The 23557-nt window shown below is 46.3% G+C and overlaps 1 protein-coding gene across 3 annotated transcripts; it reads right to left on the reverse strand.

Annotated features, from left to right (window-relative positions):
• Positions 1-870: 870 nt before the first annotated feature.
• Positions 871-18261, reverse strand: MFSD5 (major facilitator superfamily domain containing 5). 3 transcript variants are annotated; one of them, XM_053297407.1, is made up of 3 exons: positions 18130-18261; positions 14328-14476; positions 871-2783 (listed from the first exon to the last, which is right to left on the reverse strand). In XM_053297407.1, exon 3 carries the CDS (start codon positions 2732-2734, stop codon positions 1376-1378), a length of 1359 nt encoding a protein of 452 aa, XP_053153382.1. In that variant the 5' UTR covers positions 2735-2783; positions 14328-14476; positions 18130-18261; the 3' UTR covers positions 871-1375. The 3 variants fall into 3 exon arrangements, with proteins under 3 accessions (XP_053153382.1, XP_053153383.1, XP_053153381.1); XM_053297408.1 differs by lacking the exon at positions 14328-14476 and having other exon boundaries at positions 18130-18169; XM_053297406.1 differs by lacking the exons at positions 14328-14476; positions 18130-18261 and adding an exon at positions 4535-4725.
• Between the last annotated feature and the right edge of the window lie 5296 nt (positions 18262-23557).

Below are 23557 nucleotides of genomic sequence, written 5' to 3' on the forward strand. Positions count from 1 at the left end.
AGATATGAAAGCAGTTCTTGGCTGCTGTAACTTCTTCTCTGCTGTAGCTCTAAGCAGCAAGTTTAGCATGGGCATTTTGGTAATTTTGTAATTAACCAGATTTCAAGAACTGATGAATGAAGGGCAAACCAATGAACAAAAGTTCGGAAAGGTGCTGTTTGCAGCCATTTTATTGCCCCCACAAATACCTATTACTAGACACAATAGCTAAATGGAATCTTTGAGTTCAGATGCCATAAAGTCCAAGTACACAATGATGGGCAAAAACAATAGGTGGAGATCATCTTCCTGCCCTGTTGGTGAGCTTACTAGAAGTAGCTGATTGGACAGATGGAAACAGAATGTTGGATCAGATGGATCATTGGTTTAATCCAGCAGGGTTCGTAGATTCTTATGGGCACTGCTCGCAAGAGGCAGGATTATTTATATGCAAGAGACTGCACATATACACTAGAACGATAAACAAGTAACATTGCTCCTATAGGTCACTAAGCATCCCACTCTCGGAGCCTTTATTTACATATTTATTAAACATATTTTAAAGTCAGATTGTTTTTAGAAATCTTCAGTGCCGCTTACAATCCAGAACTGGGCAGACACTGAATTATTTACTCTTCTCTGTAGATATAACTTTTTTTTTTTAATCAATAGCTGAGAATCAGAAGAAGCATTCTTAGATTCACTGCCATGTAATACAACCAATGCCCAGAGTAATTGCAAAAGGAATAAATACCCCACCACAGACTGCAAAAATCCTCACACCTAATAACCCAGGAACATAGGAATTTGACACCTACGAATTAAAAATTTCAGCTAACAAAGTTTGTGCAGACCTGGCCATACACCCCCCAAATGAAAAGAGACAGGATAGAAGTTTCATATTTTTTTAATTTATTAAAATTTTTTGGTTAAAAAAAAGCATAGGGCAGGCAATATGGAATTTGGCTGGTATAGTGACCAGGTTCAATACTGATAATGAATAATGTCCATCAACCCCATTGCTTACTTTCTAAAAGGTGACTGTGTCCTTTTAATCCATTACCTGCCACCATCTATCTTCTTCTCAACCACTACAGGATGCAGTGGTAGAAAACAGCCCCCAGTTTTGCTTATAGAAATCAAGAAGAAGAAAAGGTATAGAGAAGAAAGCTATGTTTGCCAAAAATTTAATCAAGTTGTTTGATATGGACCAACATTATTGGAAAGGGCAGAGAAAAGTTTCTCCCACATAGAAAAGCCACATAGGACTCACCAGAGGCTCAGCGTTTTCTTCAATGAGTCCTCCCTTATATACAGTGCCAGCACTATGATGTGTTGCAGGCAACTGTGAAGTAGCCTTGACACCTCCCTCAGAAAGGCTTTGCAATGCACTAGATCAGAGCTCAGAAGAAGTGCCCTCAGTTTGTCCTGACGCACTGGGCATCCTGAGCTCTGCATTGTTTCGGACCACAGTGAAGAGGCTTACGACAGCCAGGAGAGCCATCAGCATCATGACAGAGCAGATGGTGAACATATTCCGGGTGCCTGTCTTGTAGTCACTGTCATGGAGGATGAGAAGGCCGAGGCAGGCTAGAAGGTTCAGAGGGACACGGAACCAGTGCATCACACCTGCCTGGTCCTTCTCTGGGATCACCTTCTGCCGGAGAAAACCCATAGAAGGGAAGTAGAGCCCACAAGAGAGCTCAATGAGCAGGAAGGCCAAGAAGGATTCTGAGGGGTTTTCCTGCCCTGGGTTGGTAGAGAAAGTCAGCATGAAGAGGGAGAAGAAAACCATCAGGACTGAAAGGGAAAGGATATGCATAGGCTGAAGGTGATATTTCTTGGAAGTGGCAATGCGGTAGAGTGATGATCCCACCATACTGGCTGCCATGAAGCTGGAGAAGACAATGCCCAGTGGTGGGTTGTAAGGATCCAGGACAGGAGTCCAGAGGAAGATGAAGATGTAGATGACACTTTCAAACAAAGCCTGAATGGTGCCCAGAAGCATGACCCGGCGGTCAGAGAGGAGGCACTTCAAACCATCTATGCAATTTCTGGATAGCACCCGCTTCTTGCCATAGTTCTCATCCCAGTTCTTTATAGCTAAGACACCAACCAGCATGAGAAGAGGAATGGATACCATGAAGGGAGCCACTGGGCCCAAACCCAACCATTCAGCAAAGACATTGGCTACCACCCCAGCTCCAATAGCAATGATGCTGTTCCAGAAGGCTGCCTTGGAGAAGGTGGCAGGAATCCACTCTGCTGGAAAGTCGTGACGCTCCACATGTTCATGCACATACCACGCTTCAAAGGCAGAGAACAGCAAGGCAGTGGACAATCCACCTAATATCCTCCCAACAATCAGCACAAAATAATCCCAGGAGAGCTTTGTGAAGCAACAAATAGAGTAAGTCAAGGAGAAGAGAATGCAAGATTTCTTACGGCCCAAGCGGTCAACCAAGGAAGTGGAGACCAGCCCAAACAGCACGCTGGAGGCAAAACCGCAGACATAAATGATGGTGATTTGGGCCTCCAAAAAGTGATAGTGTTGGTACAGTTTGTAAAGATAGGGTCCTTGCAACCAGTCAGCTGCCAGAGCCAAGAAGTAGACCTGGTAATAGTCCAGCTGGAACCGCAAGAAGGCTGGGTTGGAGCAAGACCTGCCAGTGAGTTTGGAGCGGCAGGCAGAAAACTCCAAGCCGATGCATATCACCAGGAGTAAAGCAAAAGCGACATAGGCAGCAACAAGCATGGTGCTTCAAATCATCATGTACATCTCCCAAGATCAGCTCCCAAAGCACCTGAAAAAGAAAAACAAGTGAGACATGGAAGGGCAGTCTAGCAGGTCACTTTTCAGTGAGGTGTGTGCACTTGTGCACACGCAGAAGAGACATCTGTGATACACCCCTTTTCTTTAAAAGGCTTGCTCTTTCACACTTACACTCTAATTCTGCTACAAAGAAACCCAACTTACAAACACAGAATAAATCATGCATAATGCACGGGTTCTCAAACTTATGTCCCCAGATATTGTTGGTCTACAGCTCCCATCATCGCCAGCCCTTGGCCATTTTGGTTAGGGATGATATTAGTTGAAGTCCAGCATCACCTGGGGACCCAAGTTTGAGAACCCCTGCATGTTTTTCACAGGTTTGTAAACCAGCTTCTTACCTGGTCATCTATGACAAGCAAAACCACTCCTATGTAAGGCAGTTTTTGTAAAATGAGGAAGAGGGTTGATTCTCTTTCATGCCATTGATACACCACACATATGACCATAACAGCTAATAACCCTTAATAGGACATACCAAGATATATGCTGGTATGTCTATCAGTGGCTATTAGCCATAACCACTATATGATACTTCCATGCTCATGGGCAGTATACTCTTGATCCTGGGAGTCATATAAGAGAACAAGGCCATTGGCTTCATGTACTGCTTGTAAGCTTCAGAGACAAATGGATGGTTGCTGTTGGAAACAGAATGCTATCATAAACAGGTCCTTGATCTAATCAGCAAATCCTCAGCAACACTGATGTTCATAAGTAGGTAACAGGCATTTGTGGACAAGCAGGCTAATAAAAATAAAAAACTGTCCAAGCTATTTAACTTCTGCTGGTTTATTTGAAAGACTAGTTTATTATGCATAGCTTTATTTATCTTTGATGTTTTTAAAATATTAATATAGCTAAAGTCTGGAATAGCAAAGAGTGAAATGCAGGAAGAGATGTGAATGGTATTTAGACAGAATGGGAACGAATTGTTCAGGATGCCCAATTTCATTCCACACACCAGATTCCAGCTTCAGATAGAAGAAAAACACTGTGACTACCCTGGATCAGCAGTACCCTGTTGCCCAAAACGTCAATACAGTACATTCCTTTCGAAAGTGCAAGGAAACGACCTCCTCAAAGCCTTAAGCCCCGTTTTGCAGCTAAGATAAACTACTGTATGACCAGATAAGCCCCAAGAGGAGCATTTGGCAGGGGCAGCAAAGCCGGGCGTGAGACCCCACGAGGAGCCACCCTGCATCTGCCTAAAGTTGAAAGACAAGACCGTTTGCTCTGGAGATTACTAGAGGATACAGGGATTTAACGCTGGTCCCGCGGCTTTCCGCATTAAAGATGAAAAACAAGATCTCTCTCCCACCACCACCACCACCAGCACAATGCAGCTTCAGAGGTTTCAACACCCGCGTTTTGCTGGACTACAGCAACGTCCACTAGTGGGGACTCTTTCCGAGCCTGCCATGAGCATTTCTCCAGGAACTTCGCAGCCAGGACAAGAGGGAGATGGTGCCCTGCACAAAATCTCACGCCACCAGTGTGGAGCTGCTGCTGCTGCTCTTGCAGCAACCCCAGCCTTGCCCGTCACCCTCGCCTGATGGCTAGAGGCGACCTGGAACCGAGTCTGGGCGAGAGGAAACGTTTTTGGGGAAGGGGGTTCTGGGCTGCTCTTCCCCTCCTCCCACCCAGAGGCAGCGCAGCACCCCTCTCTTTCCCTCCCGCGCTGCCGTGACGCGGCAGGGTGGGGGAAAAGAGGGGACTCACCCGGACTCTCCTCGGCTGGATCTGGCTCGCTCCTCCCCTCCTTCCACCCAGCGGTAGCGAGTGAGAGAGGCACAAGCACCGCGCCGCCGTGACGCGCTGAGAGAGGGAGGGGGAAGAAAGAGGACAACTCGGACCCGTGGAGTGCCAGGATGTCTCGCGAGACTACCAGCCGTATGCGCCCGTGCTGGTGCTGTATGTATAGATGCGAGGAGAAGCTTGGCGGGCGCTCGCAGATGGGAAGACTGTGCATCAACGCACCCCCGCCCCGCCCCGCCCCGCCGCCCCCATTTGCCGTCCAATATTTATATGCTGCTCAGCTGACACGGATCTGGAAGCCTCTTACCAACATTAAAAACATAATCTAGAAAACCATAGAAATTTAAAAAAAAATAAAATCTAAAACAATAACAAGAAGAATAAAAACCAACTTTTAAAAGTAGTTAGTAAAGTAACGTTGTGCCATCCTGGCGACCACAGAACCATGAGGTTTTCTTTGGTAAAATACAGGAGGGGTTTACCATTGTCTCCTCCAGCACAGTGTGAAATTACGCCTTTCAGCATCTTCCTAAATTGCTGCTGTGATTGATTGATTGATTAAGTGCCATCAAGTTGCTGTCCACTCTTAATGACCACATAGATAGATTCTCTCCAGGATGATCTGTCTTCAGCTTGGCTTTTAAGGACTCTTAGTGATGCATTCATCATTGTCGTAACCGAGTCCATCCATCTTGCTGCTGGTCGTCCTCTTCTTCTCTTTCCTTCAACTTTTCCCAGCATCAGGGGTGTAACTATTATTAGGGAAGGGGAGGCGGCTGCCTGGGGGCCCCCATGCCTCGAGGGGCCCTCCAGAGGCAAGTCACATGTGAAGTGTGTGTGTGTGTGTGTGCATCAGCGAGGGGCCCATTTTAAAATTTTGTCTCTGGGCCCACTCCAGCCTTGTTACGCCCCTGCCCAGCATTATGGACTTCTCAAGGGAGCTGGGTCTTCGCATAATGTGTCCGAAGTATGATAGTTTGAGCCTGGTCATTTGTGCCTCGAGTGAAAATTCTGGATTGATTTGTTCTATGATCCATTTGTTTGGTTTCTTGGCTGTCCATGGTATCCTCAAAAGTCTTCTCCAGCACCAAAGTTCAAAAGTGTCAATACTTTTTCTATCTTGCTTCTTCAAAGTGCAGCTTTTGCATCCATAGAGTGTCATGGGAACAAACATTATTCGAACGATTCTAATCTTTGTAGGTACAGACATGCTACGGCATCTAAATATCCTTTCCAAGGTCTTCATTGCAACCCTACCAAGTGCTAGTCTGTGGCATATTTCTTGACTTCTGGATCCGTTACTGTTGATGGTCGATCCTAAAAGGCAGAAGCTATCCACCACTTCAATGTCTTAATTATCAATTCTGAGACTGGTTGCTGTGCGCGTTGTCATTAGTTTAGTCTTCTTTACATTTACATTCTTTTACATTTTTTCACTGTGTTCCTTGACTTTCATTACTAGATCATCTGCATTCTCAGTTATCAGAGCGGTGTCATTAGTGAAGCAGAAGTCATTAATGTTTCTTCCTTCAACTTTAAAACCACACTCATCTTCTTCCAATCCAGGTTCAGGCGCGGAGCCAGCCAAGCGGCGGCCTGCATCAAGCCCCGCTCGGCAGCCCCCTCCAATACGCCTGTGCGTGTGACGTACTCTGGAGGGAGAGAAAGAGGAAACGTCCTATCAGGCAGCCGACACTGCCTGAAATGACGAGGGGAGAGCTTGTTCGGGCTCTCGGCAGCCCAGGCCACACCCCCTTGTCACGTGCAAAGGGTGTGTGGCCTGGGCTGCCGAGAGCCCAAACGAGCTCTCAGCTTGTCGTTTCAGGCAGCGTCGGCTGCCTGATAGGACGTTTTCGCCTTTCTCTCCCTCCAGAGAGGGAGAGGAAGGGGAAAACATTTTATCAGGCAGTTGGAGCTGCCTAAAATAATTGGCGAAGAGTTTGCCTGGGTGTGGGAGGGGGGAGTTTGCTCTGGGCTCCTATGGCGCCCAAGCCACGGGGTGGGGCTCAGTGGCCTTTTCCCATTGGCGGCCTGGGTTCTTTGAACCCTTTTGCCCAATGGTGGCTCCGCCCCTGTCCAGCTTATCTCAGTATATCTTCAGCATATAAATTGAATAAATACGGAGAAAATATACAGCCTTTGCCAATCTGGAACCAGTCTGTTTCACCATGTTCCATCTGGGCTGTGGCTTCCTGTTCTGTGTATAGGTTTCTCATGAGAACAATGAGATGTTCTGGGACGCCTATTTTCCTAAAGACATTCCACAATTTGACATGGTCGACACAATCAAAGGCTTTTCTGTAGTCAATAAAGCACATATTGACTTTTGGGGGGTATTCTTTGGCTTTCTCAATTATCCAGCATCCATCAGCAATGATGTCTCTTGTTCCTCGGCCTTTTTTTGAAACCACCTTGAACATCCGTCATTTCCTTTTCCATGTAGGGTTCTAATCTGCGTTGGATTATCCAGAGCATTATTTTGCTCGCATGTTAAGGCTGATGGTTTGCGCAATCTGTTAAGTCTCCTTTCTTTGGTATGGTTATGTCTACCTTGCTGCTTCAGCTCCTGTAGTTCATCTGAATACCACGGGGCTGTCTTTAAAGCAAATTGCTGGTGGTGGGGGACTTCAATATTCATTCTGGGACCGGGTTGTTGGGAGCAGTTCAAGAGTTCATAGCGGCTATGACGACTGTGGGCCTATCCCAATTGGTCTCTAGACTGACCCATGATGCTGGTCACACACTCAATTTAGTCTTTTGCTCTGTGACATTTTAAATGACTTCTTGCAGATAAAATCTCTCGCATTCGGGCTGAGCTGGATTCCAGTGTTACTGCAGCGTCTACTGTGGAGGTGTCCAGCAACTCCTCTTATGGGATTAGATTGGATCATTTTCAGTTTGTGACTCCTGAGGAAGTGGACAAACTGCTTCGGACTGTGCGTCCTACAACCTGTTCTCTTGACCCTTGCCCAACTTGGCTTAATTCATCTGATAATCATATTATCAGAGAGGGTCTGGTAAACATTATAAATGCTTCTCTGAGGGAGGGCAAGATGCCTCCTTGTCTTAAGGAGGCTATTATCAGACCATTTTTGAAGTAATCTGCATTGGATCCCTCGGAGTTAGCTAATTACAGACCTGTTTCTAACCTTCCATGTTTGGGCAAGGTGATTGAGCGGGTGGTGGCTTATCAGCTCCAGGCTGTTTTGGATGATGCAGATGATCTAGACCTATTTCAAACTGGCTTTTGTGTGGGATATGGGGTTGAGACTGCCTTGGTTGGCCTGATGGATGATCTCCAACTGCCTATTGTCAGAGAGAGCGTGACTCTGTGGATCGTTTTGGATCTCTCTGTGGCTTTCAATACCATAGACCATGGTATCCTTCTGGAATGCCTGAGGGAGCTGGGGTTAGATGGCACTGTGGTTCCACTCCTACCTCTCTGGTAGATACCAGATGGTGTAGCTTGGAGACTGTTGCTCTGCAAAGTGAGAACTGAAGTATGGAGTCCCACAAGCCTCCTGTCTCCAATGCTCTTTAACATCTACATGAAACTGCTGGGAGAGATCATCAGGAGGTTTGGTGCAGGCTATTATTAATATGCTGATGACACCCAGATTTACTTCTCCATGTCGACATAATCAGGAAATGGCATATCTTCCCTAAATTCCTGCCTGGAGGCGGTAATGGGCTGGATGAGGGATAACAAACTGAAGTTGAATCCAAATAAGATGGAGGTACTGACTGTGGGGGGTCAGGACCTGAGAGATGGTTTAGATCTGCCTGTTCTGAATGGGGTTACATTCCCTCTGAAAGATCAGGTACATAGCTTGGGAGTACTTCTGGACCCAAAGCTCTCCCAGGTTTCTCAGGCTGAGGCAGTGGCCAGTAGCATTTTTTATCAGCTTTGGCTGATATGTCAGCTACATCCATTTCTAGAGATGAATGACCTTAAAACAGTAGTACATATGCTGGTAACCTCCAGACCTGACTAGTGTAATGTGCTTTACATGTAGTCTGGAAACTACAATTGGTACAGAATGCAGCAGCCAGATTGGTCTCTGGGACAACACAAAGGGACTATATAACACGGTTTTAAAAGAACTGCACTGGCTGCCAATATGTTTTCCAGGTGAAATACAAAGTGCTGGTTATTACCTATAAAGCCTGGGTCCAGGCTATTTAAGAGAGTGCCTCCTTTTTCATCAACTCCAATGCCTTTTATGATCTTCTGGATGTTGGTGATTAACTTCCAGTGCATCGACCTTATGCACCAACTGTCCTAATGACCACTAGGGGCATTGGGAGTAGAGACAGTGAGTCAGGGTCTCCCTATCTGTCCCTACTCTATGGCCCCTGAACTGACTCTGCAGCACTTCCTGTGCTGAGTCACAATCCTTCCTTTCCTCCTAGAGAGCAGATGGAAACATCTCTCTCTCTCTCTCCTTACCTATCCGCTATGTAGTCCTTTAGATTAGATATAGGTCTTTCCTATCTAAGTGTATTTAACCAATAAATGTTTAGTGTTTAGTCATACAAGGGTCTCCATATGTTTTCTCTAAATAGCTGCAATATCCAAACCATCTCCTTCTCTGATGGTTTTCAGGAAGACCCCCAAGACTCTCCTGTTCTTGCAAGCTTTTAATTAGAATCAATTTTAATAATTTTAATTTTATATTGTTTTTATTGTGTTTTATTTTAATCTATGATTTTAATATTAAAATTTGTGTACTGCCTAGAGATGTACATATCAGGCAGATGTACATATCAGACATATCAAAATTAGATAGATAGATAGATAGATAGATAGATAGATAGATAGATAGATAGACAGACAGGAGGGTCTTTATTGAGTTGCTGCTCAATTATTTGGCAGATCACCAGAGCCTCTTCTGGAAATCCAGACTGGGGTTGCAGGGAGTTAACTTGTCACTTGTGCTATTTTCCCACAGAAAATCCATCCACCTGTGGCCCTTTGCTTCTGAAATGGCTATAGCCACTTTGAGGAAAATAGGTGCTTCAGGGGAGCAACCTTTGACAGGGAAAAGGCACAAGGAGGACATTGTAGAACTGGAAAAGGTGCAGAAGAGGGAAATCAAGATGGTCCGGGGCCTAGAGCACCTTTCTTATGAGGCAAAGCTCCAACACCTGGGGCTTTTTAGTTTAGAAAAAAGACACTCCAGAGAGACATGATAGAGGTCTATAAAATCATGTATGGTGTGGAGAAAGTGGATAGAAATTTTCCTCCCTCTTGCATAACACTAGAACCAGGGGTCATCCCATGAAATTGATTGCCAAGAAATTTAGGACCAACAAAAGGAAGTACTTTTTCACACAATGCATAATCAACTTGTGGAACTCTCTGCCACAAGATGTGGTGACAACCAAAAACCTGGATGGCTTAAAGCAAGGGGATGGCCCCTCTCTTAAAGACAGCTTTGGATAACTTCATGGGGGAGAGGTCTATCAATGGCTACTAGTCTGAGGGCTATAGGCCACTTCAGTATGCTTATGAATACCAGTTGTAGGAGAGTAAAAGCAGGAGGAAAGGCATGCCCTCTACCCCTACCTGTTGGTTTCCCAGCGGCACCTGGTGGGCCACTTTGTGAAACAGGATGCTGGACTAGATGGGCCTTGGGCCTGATCCAGCAGGGCTGTCCTCATGTGGAAACTTCTCCAAAATGAGGAGTATGGTGAAAAGAAAGCTGAGGGAGAAAATCAGGAGAGTCACTTCGCTCCAGAGTGCATGGCATTTACTCAAAACCACAATACTAGAAGCCCAATTAGATTGTATACCCAAAAGGAGGAAAGGTACCACTAAGTCCAGGAGGATGCCAGCATGGCTAACGGGTACCATCAAGGAAGCCATAAAAGGGAAGAAGACTTCCTTCCGAAATTGGAAGGCCTGTCCAAACGAAAAGAACAGAAAGGAACACAAACTCTGGCAAAAGAAATGCAAGGTGACAATAAGGGAAGCAAAAAGAGAGTTTGAGGAACATTTAGCCAAAAGTATCAAGGGGAATAACAAAAACTTCTTTAAGTACATCAGAAGCAGGAAACCTGCCAGAGAGGCGGTTGGGCCATTAGACAATGAGGGAGTGAAAGGGATTATTAAGGAGGATATGGAGGTTGCAGAGAAACTGAATGAGTTCTTTGCATCTGTCTTCACGGCAGAGGATACTGAGCATATACCTGCTCCTGAACCAGGCTTTTTAGGGATGGAGGCTAGAGAGCTGAGTCACATAGAAGTGACAAGGGATGATGTTCTAAACTGTCTGGAAAAACTGAAAGCTAACAAATCACCAGGGCCGGATGGCATCCATCCAAGAGTCCTCAAAGAACTCAAATGTGAAATTGCCGACCTCCTTGCTAAAATATTTAACTTATCCCTGAAATTGGGCTCTGTACCAGAGGACTGGAGAGTAGCAAATGTAACACCGATTTTCAAAAAGGGATCCAGGGGCAATCCGGGAAATTACAGGCCGGTTAGCCTAACGTCCGTTCCAGGCAAATTGATGGAAAGCAACCTCAAGGATAAAATTGTAAAGCACCTAGAAGAACAGGCCCTGCTGGGAGTGAGCCAGCATGGCTTCCGCAAAGGTAAATCTTGCCTCACCAACCTTTTGGACTACTTTGAGAGTGTCAACAAGTATGTGGATAAAGGTGATCCAGTTGACATAGTCTACCTGGACTTCCAAAAAGCGTTTGACAAAGTTCCTCATCAAAGACTCCTGAGGAAACTTAGCTGTCATGGAATAAAGGGACAAGTACATGTGTGGATTGCTAACTGGTTGAAAGACAGAAAACAGAGGGTAGGTATAAATGGAGAGTTTTCACAATGGAGGGAAGTAAGAAGTGGGGTCCCCCAGGGATCTGTACTGGGACCGGTGCTTTTTAATTTATTCATATATGATCTAGAAGCAGGGGTAAGCAGCGATGTGGCCAAATTTGAAGATGATACCAAACTCTTCCGGGTAGTGAAATCCAAAACGGATTGTGAGCAGCTCCAAAAGGATCTCTCCAAACTGGGGGAGTGGGCGACAAAATGGCAAATGCGGTTCAATGTTAGCAAGTGTAAAGTGATGCACATTGGGACGAAAAACCCCAACTTCAAGTATATGCTGATGGGATCTGAGCTGTCGGTGACGGACCAGGAAAGGGATCTTGGGGTTGTGGTGGACAGCTCGTTGAAAGTGTCTATTCAATGTGCGGCAGCTGTGAAAAAGGCAAATTCCATGCTAGAGATCATTAGGAAGGGGATTGAAAATAAAACGGCTAACATTATAATGCCTTTATACAAAACTATGGTGCGACCACACTTGGAGTACTGCATACAATTCTGGTCACCACATCTTAAAAAGGACATTGTTGAACTGGAGAAGGTACAGAAGAGGGCAACCAAGATGATCAGGGGCCTAGAGCACCTTTCTTACGAGGCAAGACAACACCTGGGGCTTTTTAGTTTAGAAAAAAGACGACTGCGGGGAGACATGATAGAGGTCTATAAAATCATGCATGGCGTGGAGAAAGTGGAGCGAGAGAGATTCTTTTCCCTCTCACACAACACTAGAACCAGGGGTCACTCCATGAAATTGATTGCCAGGAGGTCTAGGACAAACAAACGGAAGTACTTTTTCACACAAAGCGTGATCCACTTGTGGAACTCTCTGCCACAGGATGTGGTGACAGCCAACAACCTGGATGGCTTTAAGAGGGGTTTGGATGACTTCATGGAGGAGAGGTCTATCAATGGCTACTAGTCAGAGGGCTGTGGGCCACCTCCAGCCTCAAGGGTGTGCCTCTGAGTACCAGTTGCAGGGGAGCAATGGCAGGAGAGAGGGCACGCCCTCATCTCCTGCCTGTGGCTTCCAGCGGCATCTGGTGGGCCATTGTGCGAAACAGGATGCTGGACTAGATGGGCCTTGAGCCTGATCCAGCAGGGCTGTTCTTATGTTCTTATGTTAATCTCCCAAAATATACTTTGTGGTCCCAATCCAGCTTGCCTACCTTATCTATCTAATCTATCTATCATATTTATATATCATCTGACATATGCTTCCCTAGACAGTGTACATACATTAAAATACACCAAGTATAAAACAATAAGATTAAAACAATTTCATGATATAAAACAGACCATTTAAAAACAATTAATTAAAAGCCTGGGAAAGCTCATGCCAAGGGTTCTTTTAAAAACAGCCAGAGATGGAGAAGCTCTGATTTTGACAGGGAGTGCATTCCAGAGCCCCGGGGCAGCCACAGAGAAGACCCGGTCCCCAGAAAACACCAAATGAGGTGGTGGTAGCCAAGCCATATCCGGAGTTCCCCAGATGATTTTAATAGGCAGGAGGGTTCATGACGAATGAGGGTCTCTCTTAAATAGCTTGGACCTAAGCCGTTAAGGGCTTTATAGGTAATAACCAGCACTTTGTATTTCACTCGGAAACATATTGGCAGCCGGTGCAGTTCTTTTAAGATTAATGTTATATGGTCTATTCAGGTTATCCTGGACACCAGTCTGGCTGCCACATTCTGTACCAATTGTAGTTTCTGGACTATGAGCAAAGGGAGCTCTATATAGAGTGTATTACAGTAGTCAGGTCTGAAGCTTACCAGCATGTGTACCACTGTTTTAAGGTTATTCACCTCCAGAAATGAGCATAGCTGATGTATCACCTGAAGCTGATAAAAAGACTGCCTGGCTGCTGCCTCAACCTGAAAAACCAGTGAGGATATCATGTCTGCTTTGTGACAAAAGAGGCACTTCCTGTTTATTTCCTGATTTAAGGTTGTCTCCTAAATGCGTAGTTTGACCCCTGTGTCTCTTCATGTTGAGAATTTTGAAGGCTCCCCCTCCAACCAGGCAGAGAAAACTGGAAAGGATGGCAGTTTTAGACACAGTGGAGAAGGAGCTACATTCTTATTCTCCCCATGGATACTGCCTCTAGGACATAACACGCTTAATCAACCAAGTACATTAAGCCAAGATGTGCATTAAACTTCCATCTTCATCTATACTATCAGGTTACTAATTCCTGTTTACCATATCAGATAACATACATGCTATTGATTGTACATCACTTAACTGCCATATGACTATTCACTTAAAATAAAACAAATACATTGGACGAGTATCTTTTGTCATTACAGAAATGCATTCCAGGACTGGGCTGCTGACACACTTTGAGAAAGCATCAACCTGCAAGTGCAGACACTCCATTTTGAGTGTCAGGCCCATAATGGAGTGAAACCAAATTGTGCTCTGTGATGACTTCTGGTTACTTCAAAACCACCTCATCATATTTAACCAAACTTTCCCCTTTGAGAGACCTCTGGTCAATGGGGTTATTACGGTTTCACCCTCACTCATAGTACAATTCATTTTCCCAGTAACTGGTAAATTCATTATCTTTCCCTCTCCCCCTCTCTACCCCCTACCTTCAGGTATGCATCAATTATAATGATGCCTACTGAAATGACCTAAGCTCTATTCAGACATAACATTGTGTGTGTAGAGATGTCTGTACACATGCACATGTTTTTGTGTGAATGGCTGTATGTTCATTTAAAGCCAATCTAAGTTCAGGCTCCCTCAAATGCAGGGTACAGATAGGAAGCATAGTACTGTATGTGTGGTGAACATAGTATGTGGATAACTGTACATGTGCACAGATCCATACGTGTGCTCTGTACACTGATTGAACATGTGTTTAACACAATAGGATCCATCAGATATTAGTCTGGAGGCTTGTCATACCCATGAACAGCAGGGCGAAGGTGGTGGATTAGCTGCAGGTGAGTCACACAGTTTGTGGGAGGAGCTACATTCCTGAAGTGGCTCAGTTTGAAAGCAGCTCTTGAGAAGACAAGGCTCAAGCTAGGAGAGGCAGCAAATCTTTTTCTTTCCTAAAGAAGACAGAAAGCAGGCAAGCAAATAAAAACAAACAAACAATAAAACAAGGGAGAAATGACAAATTAAGTTTGTTATGGCTAGTCCTTTCCAGGGTTTGATTTCTGGCTGGCTAGAGGTTTGTTTTTGACAGGGCAGTTGTGCCTAGAGAGACAGTGGGTGGGGCATTAGCTACAGGTGAGTCAACCAGATTGTGGGAGGGGGAACATTCCTGAGGTAGCTCATTTTTAAAGCAGTTCTTGAGAAAAGAAGGGTCAGACTAGGAGAGCTTTGCAACCCATAAATTTGCAAACAGGAGTTTACAAACAGATATCAAAGGAATTTTGTGTGGAGTTTAGCAGGGAAGTATGCAGGGAGGCACACAAGCGTTTATCACAAAGAAGACAGCACGAGGAGAAGGTGAGTACTATCCCACTTTGTAATTTTATTGGAGGACATTGCTTAAACCTTTAATTAGCTAACTGCAGCTAATACCTAGCTTTCAAGTAAACAAGCTCTACATATTCTAAATAACTAATAAAATGAGTTATGAAGGTAGAATTCCAGCAGGGGAGGGGATGCTTCCCAGTGTATTGCATGGAGTGTTGCATGTATGACTGTCTTCCTGAGGGGCAGAAGTCATGGGTGTGCACTCAGTGCAAAGAGCTCCTGGCTCTCAGGAAACAGGTTTGTTCCCTCAAAGTCAAGGTGGCTGACCTGTAGAAGTTCAGGGAGACAAAGAGGTATGTGGGTGAGACCCTCAGGGACATGATAGAGGAATCCCGCTCCCTGGCTGATAGCTCTTCTGCTGTAATGGAGAATGAAGGTCTCAACGGAAAAGGGCATCAGTCTGAGGAAGAGGGAAATGCTCTCTTAGAAGGGACCCCTTCCTTGGATGATGTACCAATATCATCTCACACAGAAGATACTCCTCCAGGGGTTGAGGGTCTCTTAGTGGTGGGTTACTCAATAATTAGGGGCATAAAGAGATGGATTTGTGACCTGCATCTAGACCGCATGGTGACTTGCCTGCCTGGTGCAAAGGCTGCGGATGTCACGCAGCATCTACAAAGACTATTAGGCAGTGCTGGGAAAAAGTCAGCTGTCATGGTGCATGTCGGCATCAACGGTGTTGGGAAATGCAGTCAGGAGGTCCTGGAAGCCAAATTTAAGCTGCTACGTAGCATATTGAAGTCCTACCTGTTCTACATGCAGGGTCAGCAAGACAGGTGGAGTTGAGAGGTCTCAATGTGTGGATGAGACGGTGGTGCCAGGAGGATGGGTTCAGATTTTTTAGGCACTGGGATACATTTTGGAGCAAGAAAGGCCTGTACAAAAGGGATGGGCTCCATTTGAACCAAGATGGAAACAGACTGCTGGTGATTAAAATCAAAAAGGTTGCAGAGCAGCTTTTAAAATGATGCCTGGTGGGTTGCCAACAGGAACTGGGTGTTATCTGGTTCAGCAAGCAAAATCTCCTAAGGGGTGAGGATGCAAACGTTTCAGATAAACCAGAAGGGGAAAGAGTAGAACCAGGAGTAGAGCCAGAGACATAACTAGGGAAAATAGTGCCTAGGGCAAGCACTGAAATTGCGCCCCTGTCCAGACAGGAATGATGGGACTTGTAGTCAACAATATCTGGAAATCCCTGTTAAAAGGAACACTGTACCATCTAGACATGGTTGTTTATCAAAACCTGAAAACATGAGCCATCTCTGTAAAAGACTTAGAACAACAGTCAGGAGTTATGTGAGGATTCCAAGTGTCATTTTCTCTGTCTCATCTCATTCTTTAAAAAAAAAACATGACTTTGTCCTAGAGGATCACCTGCCCAAATAGCCACTAGCAAAATAGGGGAAGAAGAAGGTGGTGGTGGTGGTGGGTCGGTCTATAAACCAGTGAATGATTCCTGCCAGCCTTTGTCTTGTGATGACTGTTGGCTCATGATGGGGTATGTGTGCATTCACCACACCAGTGTTTACTTTAACTCTAAGAGGGAGGAGGATACATTAGTTTGCCACACTAGACAGAGGAATTTGCAACAGGAGCAGACAGCCAAGTTCTGCCAGGGCCAAAACCAGCCCCTGCCAGACTAAGAAATCATTGTAATTTGCCCCTTCCTGTCACAAGCAGTGTGCTGTTCTTTTATTATTGACTCTAACTCTCAGATATCCCAGTCATGGATGGAAAATTCAGGGTCAACTTACAAGAGACACATTTTCTACATGGAAGTTTCTTCTGTGCAGGTGTTGTGCAGAAACCCATGTGTAGTGGCCGCCAGGGGCATAGCAAGGTTGGAATGGGCCAAGATGAGATTTTAAAATGGGCCCCCAGCCCCACAAAGTCCAGGGCCTCCACACATCCCAGGCCCCCAAGGATTTAAGTCTGATATTTCAAAATAAGTATGCTGCCTGGAAATACATTTCACTGAATACATATATGCACACTTCACAGTATATAGTGATATACATTCAGTACTATATATTTGTGCTACTTTTAATGCCTAGAACACACTAGCAACGCTAATTATTAAAATGGCCCCCTCACTGCAGATTAGCAAAGGAGACTTTCAACCATGCAGGGTGAGCCTATGTTTGTTTTCTCAGAATTCTGAGCAAATTCAGTCAAGTTTGATTCCAGGAGGTTTTGCACACGAGGCTTTTAAAGCCCTTTAACACACATCTTCTCCTCTGGAATGGAGGTGCTGCATTCACATGTTGGCCAGATTGACCCTGAAGTCCCTGCAAGTTATTGGGGAGCAGTTCACAAACAAGAAAAACAAAACAAAATAAAAGCACAACACATGCTTCACAGTTCTCACTCAGACCTTCTGGGTTGCCATACAACTTGAACATAAGTGCATTTATAAATGAACTAGTGTTTTCAGAGTTTCCCCCCCCCCCGCCCCACTTCCTCTGGCCTCCCCCCCCCACGCCCTCCCAGCTGACCGAGACTGCCTTACCCAAAGCAGCCCGCGACAGTCGGGCGATCAAAAATCCATTTTTTGCGAAGAAGAGAGGAGCTCCCGAACAGAGCTCCTCTCTGTGCTAAGCCAATGCCCAAACTGCTGCTATGGACGCAAAGGACGCAATAGGCGTCCTTTGTGCCCAAACCACCACTTTGGGAAGAGGCTTAGCACAGAGAGGAGCTCTGTTCGGGAGCTCCTCTCTTCTTCGCAAAAAATGGATTTTTGATCGCCCGACTGTCGCGGGCTGCTTTGGGTAAGGAAGTCTCGGCCAGCTGGGAGGGCGGTTGGCGGCCATGGCGGTGGCCGCGGAGGCATTCTTCTGGGCCGTTTTGGCCCTTAATCATTTGCGGGGGGGAGCGGGGAAGGAGTATTTGGGCAGCTGGGAGGGCGGGAGAGTGGGCGGTGGCGGCGGCCGGGCAGACTCTGGGGGCGCCGCTGCCGGTCCGGTCCGCCCCCGCCTCACATTCCCGGCCGGTCTCCCCGGACGGGCAAGGGCCCCAAGGACTCTCAGCCGCCTGGCTGTGGCGGCGGCACCAGGCCTCGGCGGCGGCTCTGCCGCCGGCTCGGCCGGCTTACCCCGTCGCCTCCTCCCCCCGCCTGGCTTCGGCGGCGCGGCTCCACCACCGCCTTGGCCACGCTGCGTCCTATGGCAAGCAGATCCCTATATATGGGGGTAACCACAAAAAGGAATTCACAGCCTACCTTGCAAAAGCTGTGCTGGATGGTCTGGTCTGCTGCAGGGAGCTCTGCCAGCCTCCTTCCTGCCTCCCTTCGGGCCTGCTGAGTTCAGGCTTCAGGGAGGCCTACTTGGAGGCCTCTCTGGAAGCCCCGCCCACCTGCCAATCAGCTGAGAGGCGGGGAGAGAAGAGCTCTGCAGTTTGCAGGCTGCTCCGATCTAGGCCTCATCGCCGATCCCAGGCCGGAGCTGGAGGCAAGTGGCTGAGGGGCCCTGGGGCTGGGCAGGTGGGCAATGGGGTGGGGGTGGCAGGAACTGGCATGGTGCCCCCACCTCAGTGGCGCCTAGGACACATGCCCTGCCTGCCCCCCCCCCAGTTCCGCCTATGAGTAGAGCAGATGGAAACACATGACAGCTGGTCAAAAAGGTCAAATGATGGTAAGGGAGATAGCACACACCAACTCCAGATAAGAGACTTGGTGTATAGGTGTTTATATACCAACTAGTATTTTTAAGCCCGTTATGATAACGGGCGCTAGCTTTCTATCCCGTCTTTTCTGTCTCTCTCTCTCTCTTTCTGTCTCTTTTTTTCCCCCTTGTCCCCTCTCTCTTTTTGTTTTTTTTTGTTGTTGTTGTCTCTGTTTTTGTTCTTCCTTATTTTGCTTATACTTTTGGGGGGGGGGGTTGTGTGGATGAATAACGGCCAAAATGGCCCATGAGAAGGTGGCCGCCCCCGCCTATCGCCCTCCCGCGCACCCAGCTGCCGGAGCCCACCTTACCCGCTCCAGCCCGAAGGAGAAGAGAGGAACTCGGAAACAGAGCTATTCTCTGTGTTAAGCTGCTGCCCATACTGTCGCAATGGACGCAATAGGCGTCCTTTGCGTCCATAGCGGCAGTTTGAGCAGTGACTTAGCACAGAGAGGAGCTCTGCTCGTGAGCTCCTCTCTTTTCCCTCGGGCTGGAGCGGGTAAGGTGGTCTTCGGCAGCTGGGTGGGCGGGAGGGCGATAGGCGGGGGCGGCGACCTTCTCATGGGCCATTTTGGCCCTTAATCTTTTTTGGGGGGGAGCGGGGAAGGTGATTTTGGGCAGCTGGGAGGGCGGGTGAGCAGGCAGCAGCGGCGGCTGTGAGCGGGCGGGGGCCTCGTTGGCGGCTTCGCCGCCACCTCGCCCAGCTTCATTTTGGGCAGCTGGGAGGGCGGGTGAGCAGGCGGCGGCGACGGCTGTGAGCGGGCGGGGGCCTCGTTGGCGGCTTCGCCGCCACCTTGCCCAGCTTCCCTGTTCCCCGTCTCGGTCTTCCCCCGCCGCCATTGCCCTCGCCTTTTTCAGGGCGGCCGCTTCTGGTTGCCTCGGCCTCCTCACTTTCCCCCGCCGCCACACACCGGCTAATGGCCGCCCGTGGCTGTGGGACACTGGTGTCTGAGGTCCTGTGTCCCTTGGGCTCTTCTGGGCCTGCGCTTCGCGCAGGCCCAGAACAGCCCAGGGAGGCAGGGACGCAGATCCCCAACGTTCCAAAGCCACGGCCACTCACTTAGCCTTTTATTATATAGGATACCAGAAGACTCTGAGCCATGATGAGCGAGCTGGTGTGCTTGGTTGCTAATGAAAACATATAGTGGCATAATGGAAACCTGGTGGAATGTTAAGAACCAGTGGAACACTGTTATTCCTGCGTATAAACTCTATAGAAAGGCCAGGAAGGGGAGGATTGGAGATGGAGTAACACTCTATATTAAAGAAAGGATAGAATCCAACAAGCTAGAAAACCTAGGAGGACCTAAGTCCTCCACAGAATCATTATGGGTATCATATGAGGACTGAAAGGAAATGTGTTACTAGGGATATGCTATTGCCCTCCAGATCAAAATGCTGAGGAGCTGGAGAAGCAAATCAGAAAGGCATCAAAGAGAGACAGAGCTGAAATAATGGGTGACTTCAATTACCCTAACATAGACAGGGCAAATTCACATGCAGGTATAGACAAAGAGGCCAAATTTCTAGACATGCTAAATGACATGCGGAACCAACCAGAAAGAAGGTGACATTGGACTTAATCCTAAGTGATGCCCAGGATCCACTGCAAGATGTCAGAGTTGCAGAACTATTGGGGACCAGTGACTATAGTATGATCCAGTTCAGCTTATATGTGAGTGGAGCACTGGCAAGGAAGTCCAACACAAATTTGTTGGACTTCAGAAGAGGAAACTTCTCAAAAATGAGGGGACTGGTAAAAACGAAGCTGAAAGGGAAAGTCAGGAGGGTCAGATCACTCCAGAAAGCATGGAACTTATTCAAAACCACAATAATAGAAGCTCGGTTGGAATGTATACCAAGAGGGAAGAAAGGTACCACCAAGTTCAGGAGGAAGCCAACCTGGCTAAGAAGACGAGCCAGGTAAGCTATGAAAGGGAAGAAGATTTCCTTTAAAAAAAAAATGGAAATCCAGCCCAAATGAAGAGGAAGGAATATAAACTCTGGCAAAAAGAAATGCAAGGAGACAATAAAGGATGCAAAAAGAGAGTTTGAGGAGCATATAGCTAAAAGTGTCAAGGGGAATTAAAAAAAACTTCTTTAAATATATCAAAAGCAGAAAATCTGCCAGGGAGGCGCTTGGACCCTTAGATGATCATGGCATGAAAGGGATTATTAAGGAAGATAAGGAGATTGCAGAGAAGCTGAATGAGTTATTTGCATCTGTCTTCATGGCGGTGGATACTTACCATATACCCACACTGGAACTGAGCTTCTCAGGCTTGGAGACTGAAGAACTGGGCCAATTTGAGGTGATGTTCTAAACTGTCTTGAAAAACTAAAAATTAACAAATCACCAGGGCCAGATGGCATCCACCCAGGAGTTCTGAAGGAACTCAAATGTGGAATTGCTGATCTCCTAGCAAAAATATGCAACTTATCCCTACAATCAGGCTCTGTACCAGAGGACTGGAAAGTAGCTAATGTAACTCAGATTTTCAAAAAGGGATCCATGGGGGATCCGGGAAATTTACAGGCTGATTGGCTTAACTTCTGTGCCAGGTAAATTGATGGAAAGCATACTTAAGGACAAAACTGTTAAACATATATAAGAACAGGCCTTTCTGAAAGAGAACCAGCATGGCTTATACACTTATGAGGTCTGAGCTGTCAGGAGAGAGATTTTGGGGTCATGGTGCAACTCACTGAAAGTGTCAACTCAGTGCACAGCAGCTGTGAAAAAGGCAAATTAGGAACATAGGAAGCTGCCATATACTGAGTCAGACCATTGGTCTATCTAGCTCAGTATTATCTTCACAGACTGGCAGCGGCTTCTCCAAGGTTGCAGGCAGGAATCTCTCTCAGCCCTATCTTGGAGAAGCCAGGGAGGGAACTGGAAACCTTCTGCTCTTCCCAGAGTGGCTCCATCCACTAAGGGCAATATCTTACAGTGTTCACACTTCTAGTCTCCCTTTCATATGCAACCAGGGCAGACCCTGCTTAGCTAGGGGGATTTGGGACAAGTCATGCTTGCTACCACAAGACCAGCTCTTTTCCTTGTGTGACTCCTTAGTCACAAGTTTTGTGACTTAGCTTTGACTGAATTGCTTAGGGGTAGAGCTCACTATAGGTATGAAGCTCATCCTTAGAGACTGATCTAATCATGAGGTTCTAGTTCTCAGGGCTTATAGGAAATAGGTTTTGCAAGGAATTTCTTTATTAGTGATTACCTATAATGTTTTGCTGAAGGCTTCTTAGGATATGCATGCCAGACTTGTTTGCAGTTGTTCTAGGGTCCTCCCAAGTCACTGATTTACTCAAAGACCTGTTCAGCTCTTTTGTTATTGATATCCAGTATGGGACACGGGTGGTGGCAAGTCTTCTCTCACATTCCATTGTAAAATTTATTTTTCTGGTTGGTCTTGCTAATGCCAGTGTGGACCTGAGAAAGTCCTGGTACTACTTTGGAGACCCATAAGCATAGGGCTGGGGCTGAAAAGGGGGTAAACCTATCAACATGTAAAAACTCATGAACATGCATAATAGAGGAAACATTATTTGACAAAACAAAAAGTAATTACCCTGCTGACTGGGCTAAAAGGCATCTTTTACAGTGGTGGATCTCTTATATTTTGTTGGGAACTCTCTCTGGTAAGAGATTCCCTTCTATTACAGCAGAGTGCACTGAGGCACAACACAGTGGAGTCTGCCCAGGCATGCGTTTATGCTGAGAGTAAAATAAACTTGGAGCCAGTTCATAGTTTCAAATCAATATAAGGAATCTTTATTGGTGAACTCCATTCTAGATAGGAAAGTGGAGAGATTGGATCTCTAATCTAGCTACCTAGCCAGATGCAGAGGGATGGTTTCTGCATCTAGTCTGCACACATGGTGCAGGGAGAGAGGAGCATGGGTGTTGCAAGAGAGAAGAAAGGGAAGAGGAAGTGGCAGGAAGGAAGGAAGTCCCCCAAGAGTAGCAATCTACATATAAAAAGGGATAGTGTCAGAGAAGTAGAGAAGGGATGACCAATGTCTTGACCTCTCTAGCCCTCTGACTCACTAATCTGTCCCCCTCTGTCATTGAAACATGAGACAGGGCAAAGTCCTTCACTGCCAACATATTTGAAAGGAAAGAGCAACAAATATCTCTATACTGCCCAGAAGAATGTCCCTCTTAGTGGCTGTTCCTGGTGTGGCCCATGTGCTTCTTTTTCAATTGTGAACTCCTTCAGGACAATAGCAATAGCAATAGCACTTACATTTATATACCGCTCTATAGCCAGAGCTCTCTAAGCGGTTTACAATGATTTTAGCATATTGCCCCCAACATTCTGGGTACTCATTTTACCGACCTCGGAAGGATGGAAGGCTGAGTCAACCTTGAGCCCCTGGTCAGGATCGAACTTGTAACCTTCTGGTTACAGGGCAGCAGTTTTACCACGGGGCTCACCAGGGAATAACTTTCTCATTCCTTTTGCTATGTAAACTGCTTTTGTGGCTGAAAAGCAATATACAAATATTCTAAATTATAGATGATAGTTGTTATTGCTTGGTTCTTATTTGTATTTTATTTTCCTTATTGTAAGCTTCCTTTCCTGTAAGCTGCCACAAAGATAGGGCATACATTTTTAAAAAATAGAATTAAAAACATACATACACACACAATAATTTCTGACTCCCAGTTGTCTTAACTACTGCAACAAAAAGGCTGTTGTTTTCTTCATTTTCTGAATTAGGCTGTTAAAATCCTTGATCTATAGTGGCTCAGATGTAGATTGATATATTTATATGCAGGTAATTCCAATGTATGATTCATGGGGTGCTGTAAGTATTTGGCTGCACCCTCTGAGCCACCATTTTGCGTCTGGCTCTGCTCTCGTCCCCCCACTGCCATTATTTTGCACCTGACTCAAGTTGCTGAACTTAAGGTAGAAGTAACAAAATAAAGTAGATTCCACAAGTTGTGTGAACTGTCCATGCTGGGGT

The sequence above is a fragment of the Hemicordylus capensis genome, chromosome 2 (genome assembly GCF_027244095.1).
Source record: "Hemicordylus capensis ecotype Gifberg chromosome 2, rHemCap1.1.pri, whole genome shotgun sequence".
In the NCBI taxonomy this organism is placed as follows: domain Eukaryota; kingdom Metazoa; phylum Chordata; class Lepidosauria; order Squamata; family Cordylidae; genus Hemicordylus; species Hemicordylus capensis.

Coding starts and splice junctions, on each gene's coding strand:
- MFSD5 (XM_053297407.1), bottom strand. CDS start 2,734: ATGCTTGTTGCTGCCTATGTCGCTTTTGCTTTACTCCTGGTGATATGC.